The sequence below is a fragment of the Pundamilia nyererei genome, unplaced genomic scaffold (genome assembly GCF_000239375.1).
Source record: "Pundamilia nyererei isolate P.nyererei 1_Seehausen unplaced genomic scaffold, PunNye1.0 scaffold00023, whole genome shotgun sequence".
Lineage (NCBI taxonomy): Eukaryota > Metazoa > Chordata > Actinopteri > Cichliformes > Cichlidae > Pundamilia > Pundamilia nyererei.
The window spans coordinates 1516502-1523961 of NW_005187424.1; the positions used below are offsets into that span (position 1 = coordinate 1516502).

At 45.6% G+C, this 7460-nt stretch overlaps 1 protein-coding gene across 2 annotated transcripts in view; it reads left to right on the forward strand.

Annotated features, from left to right (window-relative positions):
* The window catches only part of herc2 (HECT and RLD domain containing E3 ubiquitin protein ligase 2), a 49968-nt gene extending 43578 nt beyond the window's left edge, over positions 1-6390 (forward strand). For both annotated transcript variants that reach the window (XM_005727136.2, XM_005727137.2), the window contains exons 80-91: positions 105-196; positions 288-427; positions 560-747; positions 897-1094; positions 1182-1265; positions 1666-1807; positions 1909-2103; positions 2340-2452; positions 4239-4429; positions 4813-4918; positions 5005-5217; positions 5560-6390. In XM_005727136.2, the coding sequence (XP_005727193.1) occupies positions 105-196; positions 288-427; positions 560-747; positions 897-1094; positions 1182-1265; positions 1666-1807; positions 1909-2103; positions 2340-2452; positions 4239-4429; positions 4813-4918; positions 5005-5217; positions 5560-5832 (1935 nt within the window). In that variant the 3' untranslated portion in view covers positions 5833-6390. The remainder of the gene's footprint in view (positions 1-104; positions 197-287; positions 428-559; positions 748-896; positions 1095-1181; positions 1266-1665; positions 1808-1908; positions 2104-2339; positions 2453-4238; positions 4430-4812; positions 4919-5004; positions 5218-5559) is intronic.
* The last annotated feature ends 1070 nt before the right edge of the window (positions 6391-7460 follow it).

Below are 7460 nucleotides of genomic sequence, written 5' to 3' on the forward strand. Positions count from 1 at the left end.
GGCTTTACAGAGGAAGACCTTATCAAGGTGTTTTAAAAGCCACAAACGTGAGTTACGTTTCAATGCTGAAAAATTGAAAGTTAACCTGTCCCTCTGCTTTTCAGATTGACTCTCTCACCGGCCTCGGAGTGGTCAAAGTCGAGTGTGGTTCGCAGTTTTCTGTGGCTCTCACGAAGTCTGGAGCTGTGTATACGTGGTAAGTACAGAGACGAGCTGTCAAGTTCAGGTGTTGTATTTGGTTGTGATGAGGTGGCTCATCGTGGTGTGTTAATGTGTCCTTTTTAAAGGGGAAAAGGTGACTACCATCGGCTGGGCCATGGCTCTGATGACCACGTTCGAAGGCCCAGGCAGGTCCAAGGGCTACAAGGGAAGAAAGTCATCGCCATCGCTACGGGGTCCCTTCACTGTGTGTGCTGCACAGAGGATGGTAGGAAGAATGTTTTCTGTGCGATTGTGCTTTTTTTTTTTGGTACAAATTCTCTTTATCATTAAACCTAGCAGATCGGTTATGTTGAGTTAGATTTAGCTTCACAAAAGGTTTTGTTGCTTGTTGGCTCAGGAGAAGTGTACACATGGGGTGACAACGATGAAGGCCAACTTGGAGATGGGACTACGAACGCCATCCAGAGGCCGCGGCTGGTGGCTGCACTGCAGGGCAAGAAAATCAACAGGGTGGCCTGTGGATCTGCTCACACTCTGGCCTGGTCCACAAGCAAGCCCACTAATGCAGGAAAGCTGCCTGCCCAGGTACTACACTCACTTAAGGTAGAAACTGAGGTAAAAAAAAAAATAGGTTTCAGCTTCCAGTAGATGGCATTAAAGTTGTGCAGATAAAAATATATTTAAAAAAAAAATGAAAGCCAGATCCAACCAGATGAGCGTGTGCTGTGTTTCAGGTTCCCATGGAGTACAACCACCTGCAGGAGATCCCGATCATGGCCCTGAGGAACAGGCTGGTGCTGCTGCATCACATCTCAGAGCTTTTCTGCCCGTGCATACCGATGTTTGACCTGGAGGGCCGGCTCGGTCAGACGGGCCATGGCCCCTCGGTGGGATTCGACACACTCAGGGGCATTCTCATCTCCCAGGGCAAGGTGGGACAGCACGGTACTGAGAAACCAATTCCATGATGTGGAATGATGTGACAGGCACTAAAACATTTCTTTAAATTATTTGAACAGGAAGCGGCTTTCAGGAAGGTAGTTCAAGCCACGATGGTGAGGGACAGACAGCACGGACCTGTGGTGGAGCTGAACAGGATACAGGTACTTTTAGAAACACATGCATATAGCTCACATAATCACTCACTTTGGTCTCCTTTCAAGTCTCCGGCCCCCCTTACTGTAGTTCCCTCTCCCTGCTCTCCCTGTGAGGCTGCGTTCCAGACTGGCTCCTGACTGTTACATGTGATGTCTTTCATAAGGGGATTGTTTCATGGTGTGTGATCTGCTCTCCAGCTTGTCTGTAGGGAGTCTTTCCTCCTCCACCCCTTTCCCCTTCATCTGACTCGAGTTGTATCTGTAGTGGGAGCTGTCATAACGAGCTGGTCATGCACATCAGGACTTCCTCTCTATCTAGCAGGAAGTTGTTAAGCCCACAACAGAACCAGATCAAACTGTAATCTCTATTTTTTTTCCTTTCCTCCCCTTCTTCTTCACCCCACAGGTGAAGCGTTCCCGTAGCAAAGGAGGTCTGGCAGGTCCTGATGGAACAAAGTCTGTATTTGGTCAGATGTGTGCCAAAATGAGCTCTTTTAGCCCCGACAGCTTGCTGCTTCCTCATCGCGTGTGGAAGGTCAAATTTGTAGGTACGTGTCCACGCTGTGATGCCCACGCCTCCCTTTAAACTCCGAACTGTCAGAAACTTTTTCTTACCCTTGTTTTAAATACACTGCACCTATTTTCTCAGGGGAGTCTGTGGATGACTGCGGTGGAGGCTACAGCGAGTCCATCGCTGAAATGTGCGAGGAGCTGCAGAACGCACTGACTCCTCTGCTCATTGTCACCCCAAATGGCCGCGACGAGTCGGGCGCCAACAGGGACTGCTTCCTGCTAAACCCCGCAGCCAAGTCCGCTCTTCACATGAGCATGTTCCGCTTCCTAGGTATAATCCAGTTAATCTCCCAGTCAGGACTGGGGTGTTAATCCCAGATAAACCAACTCTGAAAATATGCTTTTAGTATAAAAAGTGTAAATATTTCATCTGCATTTTCACTGATAAAGCACCTGGCTTGTTTTATTTAGTACACATAATTTTTATTGTTGGTTCACGCGTCCTCGCACAGCTCAGTATTCATGTTTGATCTGTGGGTAATGTCCTCTGCCTTGCTGCGTCTGCAGGAGTGCTCCTAGGGATTGCCATCCGGACTGGAAGCCCTCTTAGCCTGAATTTGGCAGAGCCTGTTTGGAAACAGCTGGCAGGCATGAATCTGACCATCGCTGACCTCAGTGAGGTACGTGCACAGCCCCCTCACAGGCATGTTTGTTTTCATTTTTGCTTTAACTTATTATAAAATAAATAAGTACACTTTGTAGTTTTTTTGGGCTTATTTTTCTTTTTTAAAGACACTATTAACCTCCTAAGACCCAAACTATTCCATTAGTATTTTGGTCTAGACAACCCAAAATGTGGTGGACGCCATGTCCTAGGAGGTTAAGAGTTGGATTGATTCCCTCTGCTGTCACTGTCTTTCCTTTTACATGGACCACAACCAAAAGAGGACCGTGCTTCTGTTTTGCTCTTCATCTGTCTGAAGCTGGAAGGATGGATGCTGCAATAAGTAGAACAGCTGGGCAAAGAGTTTCGCTGTCTGAGGAGGCAAAAAAGGCAAAGGGGATGTAGCAGGTTTCCACATAACCAGTGGTTAGTTTAAAAATAACAAAAATGCAGGAGAAGCTCATTGGCCGTTTTTAGTTCTGACTTCACCTGTGAAGCAAACTGGCTGCCCTCCCTTAACAAACATAGTTTCGTGAAGTAAATGAAGTGCAGACATGGACAATAACCATTTCACTCATGCAGGCTATAAAATGTAATGCTTCTCAACAAAAAGGCTTAAAATGATGACGGTGTTGTAGTTACTAATTCTTTTCCAGATGTAATTATCAATAGAGCAAGTAAATTTGACCCAGCATTAGAGCAAGAAGTGGAAAGAGTCTGCATCGAAGGAAGCGACAAAGGGGAAAAGGAGAAAGTAAAGAGATCAAAAGCAAAACCACAGTGAATTTGAAGTGATCATGCACTCAGAGCAGAGAGCGTGGACACTCAGGAGCATTTAAAATGATAAGTTTCCGTTTTTGTTTTTTAATGTTGGTGAATGCTCAAAACGGAAAGCAGTCAGATTTTCTGTAGTTGCAGCATGCCAGTTCCGATGCACTTAAGCATCAGCTGCGTGCTACAGGAGTCTCTTTGCTTTTGTGTCTTTGTTCCTGATTTACAAATGATTGTAAAAGGAATAAACGACTCTTAAACTCTGACACGAGGCAGCAAAAGCATTGCTGAGTCAAAGCCACATCTGTTCTCACACAAGGGCCATTTAAAGCGTATTATAGCTTCATATTGTCCATTCTTTCTTGGGGCCGGTACCCACAAAACACTCAGACAGAAGCTCAGAATTCAACCTTTCCTCCTCCCTGCAGCTGGAAAGGTGAAAGACTGAAAATGTTGTATAATATCTGACATAACAAACCACATGACGTGCATTATAACATGGAGGAGAAACCCACTCGTATATATTCCTCCTGAGATTAAAACCTAAGCCCCTCCGCTGTTCTGCAGTGGTACGGACCTCTCTAGATGTTTCTCGAAACTCACACTGTGCTGCTCCTCAGAAAGGTTAAAATCTATACTTGCTGAAGTGAAGAAGGTCGCGAGGCATAACCTCAGCTTTTGTCTCAGAGATGGTGTGAGTCGACTCCTGCCCTTAAACTCTGATCATGAGCTCCTGAGCCGTCTTTGGGGGAACAGTGGAGTGGAAAAAAGGGCTTCTACCTCACAAAGCTGCCCTTGTTTTGTGGTTTTGCCCCTGAGATATTGGAAAGGTTAGCTGGGAAATGAATTTAGCACAAGACTCCAAAAAATGGATCACTCCAGCGCTCACGGGAACTGTGTTGTGTTAATGAGATGTGGGCACATGCTCACACACACATGGATAAATGTTGCGTAAAGTTCAGCTAAATTGTACGTTTATTACTCAGTTTAGTTCAAATTCCCAGCAGTGATTTGCTCTGTTTTTTTCCCAGGTTGATAAGGATTTTATTCCTGGCTTGATGTACATTCGGGACAACGAGGCCACACCTGAGGAGTTCGAGGCCTTGACCCTGCCCTTTACCGTGCCCAATGCTAGCGGCCAAGACATCCAGCTCAGCTCCAAGTACTCCCACATCACCCTGGAGAACCGCGCAGAATACGTCCGCCTGGCCATCAACTACAGGTAAGAGAACATGCTCACTGCATACAAATAATCTACTTTCACAAATAAGCTCTGGACAGTTTCTAGAGCATCAGGTTAACAAATCTCCCACAGCTCTCCTCTCTCACATTAAGTCCACAGCAGGAAGTAGTCTGCTTCAGACTTGTTCATACTGCAGGAAATACTCTGTGTGGTTTAGGTGATGGAGGTTTCTGGATAAAGTGAATCATGACGCCCACTCACTGAGTTTTAATGCACCAACATCTGAACTGATGCCCTGGGTAGCTGGCAGGTTAAAGGTCGCTTGATGTCTCATCATTCTAAGGCCTATAAACGTTGAGGTCTTCAGTGCATGTGTGAAAACAGCTGTGCATTTGTTTGAGTTTCCCTCTGTCTTCCTGCAGACTCCACGAGTTCGATGAGCAAGTGTCTGCAGTGCGTGAGGGAATGGCTCGAGTGGTCCCCGTCCCCCTGCTGTCACTTTTCACTGGCTACGAGCTGGAAACAATGGTGAGGGAGAGCAGCTCTAGGCTGTGAAGCCACATCTGTCCCCAGGTTGTGTGCAGATTTTATAGTGTGTGTTTGTTTCTTCGCAGGTGTGCGGAAGCCCGGACATCCCGCTGCACCTGCTGAAGTCAGTGGCCACTTATAAAGGGGTGGAGCCGACAGCACCTCTCATTCAGTGGTTCTGGGACGTGATGGAGTCCTTCTCAAACACAGAGAGGTCTCTATTCCTGAGGTTCGTCTGGGGCCGCACACGTCTGCCGCGCACCATCGCTGATTTCCGAGGAAGAGACTTTGTGGTCCAGGTGAGAAACCTAAAAGCTGTCCCCTGATTCTTTTTCACGCTTCTCGTGAGTGAAATGATTGACTCTGCGTCACCAACTACCTGCACAAATGTCGTACTGTATACTGTCATAGTAAACTGACGTGTAACCGTGACATGTAGCCAGGCTGCAACTAACCTGACGCATGTGCACATGCAAAGATGAACATTTATGTTTAACGTTGTTCTTGAAATTGTTTCACTTTTTTTTTTTCTACTACTACTTTTTCTCGACTAAAGAATGAGCAGAAACATCTCTCGCCCTGATTCAAATACATAAAATAAAGCTCTAAATATAAAACTAATGTTCCGCGTTTGTCTTCAGGTGCTGGATAAGTACAACCCCCCCGACCACTTCCTGCCAGAGTCCTACACGTGTTTCTTCCTCCTCAAGCTGCCCAGGTACTCGTGTAAACAGGTCCTGGAAGAGAAGCTGAAGTACGCCATTCACTTCTGCAAGTCCATTGACACAGACGATTACGCCCGCATCGCCCTGTCCGGCGAGCCCGCAGCCGACGACAGCAGCGAGGACTCTGACAACGAGGACGCCGACTCGTTCGCGTCCGACTCCACCCAGGATTACTTAACGGGACACTGAAGGGCCGCAGAGAGACTGCTGGTCTCGTGTGTCGATGCACACATACATAGAAACACTGCAAAGACACAAATGTCTGTGTGTGGGGGGTGGCGGGGGTGTGCAATGAGCTTTAAAAGCGTTATAAGCTAAAGAGAGGAACGAACACGGCCTCACTCTGGGTTAGTTTCTGATTGTTGTGTTACAGAATTGTGTATTATTCCAGCTGTACTAAAAAAAAAAAACAGGCTCCAGCCTAGCACTGTGGTAGATCCCATCTGGTTTGTGTGAGTTTCCTCTCCGTAGGATGTATATAGAAGTTCATGTGCGAAAAACAGTAGTGTTTTTGTTTCTTGGTAATGTTTCTTTATAATAAATTTAAAAAAAGTTTTTAACTTAAAGTCAGTGTTTCTCACCAGGCTCAGTCCGAGCCCACTGAAGGGTCATTTTAAGATTCCTATACCCCGCCCCTCCCCACAACCATATCTGTGCACCATCTCCTTAACAAATGTACATAATGCGACTGTGCCATGTATTCACAGGTCTCATTCCTGCTTATTAAATGTAATCTGATTAATTCCATGTTTTCTGTGTGAAACACAAATCACTACAAGCTCACATCAAAATGACATTCAGTTCTCAGTTTTATTCCTGTCAGACATCGTTTTGCAGATTAAGGTTATTGCATAAATGTCATGTTTGGAAAGAGTTGAAGGCCGCCCTAATGAAACCGCTCTATCCTTTTGTTTTTGTGTTGTCCTCGTCTTACAAGAGGCGGTGCTCTAGCTAGAAGCCGATCAGATTTTCTCTTTGATTTCTGGAAGAATCCGTTTTAATATGCAGCACAAACATCCCAGCTTGATGGTGGCGGAGTGTTAAAGAAGTCTCCCGTGATTACTTGTGGGGGATTGTTGCTTGAGCGCCTCTCTCTCATGTCCTGGGAAAAAGGCAATCGGACACGATCGTACAGACTCCTTATGGTGTCTTTAGCTCCAGTAACCGCTCTGAAATGTCTTCGGCTTTGACTTCCACCTTGCATAATCATGCACAGTTAAGTGGAGTCACGAGAGGTAAAAAAAAAAAAAAAAAAAAGGCCTCTGTTTTATGAAGCCTTGAAGGCTTGGCTTAGAAATCATTAGCATTCTTTGTGGACTTAGTCCTTTTTTTCACCACGTACAGTACTCTGCTGGGAGTCAGGTGCTTTTCACTACAGTCCAGGCTTCAGGCAGAGAGGGAGGATGGCTGAGCCCTTCATCTCCAGCTGTGTCCTATATAGTCTGTAACATAAGTGGAGGTTAATATTTCCCCCTAAATGACCTTTATTCAAGCGGATTACTTTCTGGAAACGCCATATTTCTACTAAAGCACTTTAGTCATAATGTGTTTTTGTTTTTTAGTTTTGGTTATTTCAGATTAGATTCCTGCCTCAATTGTGGAAAAAGTGTCCTGTCAGGCAAAAGTGGCAAACTTGTTTAATGTTATATAAGAATAAATGCAATTTCAAATCTTTTCAAGGGATTATTAGGACTGGAATTAGAAGTGTGATCTAGGGGAGTACCAGAAGGGTGACCTGGGGTGACACCAGCCCTCTGTTATCATTTCAGTGCAACGATGTCAAAATAATGGGATGAAGTATAAAAAAAAAAACCCAG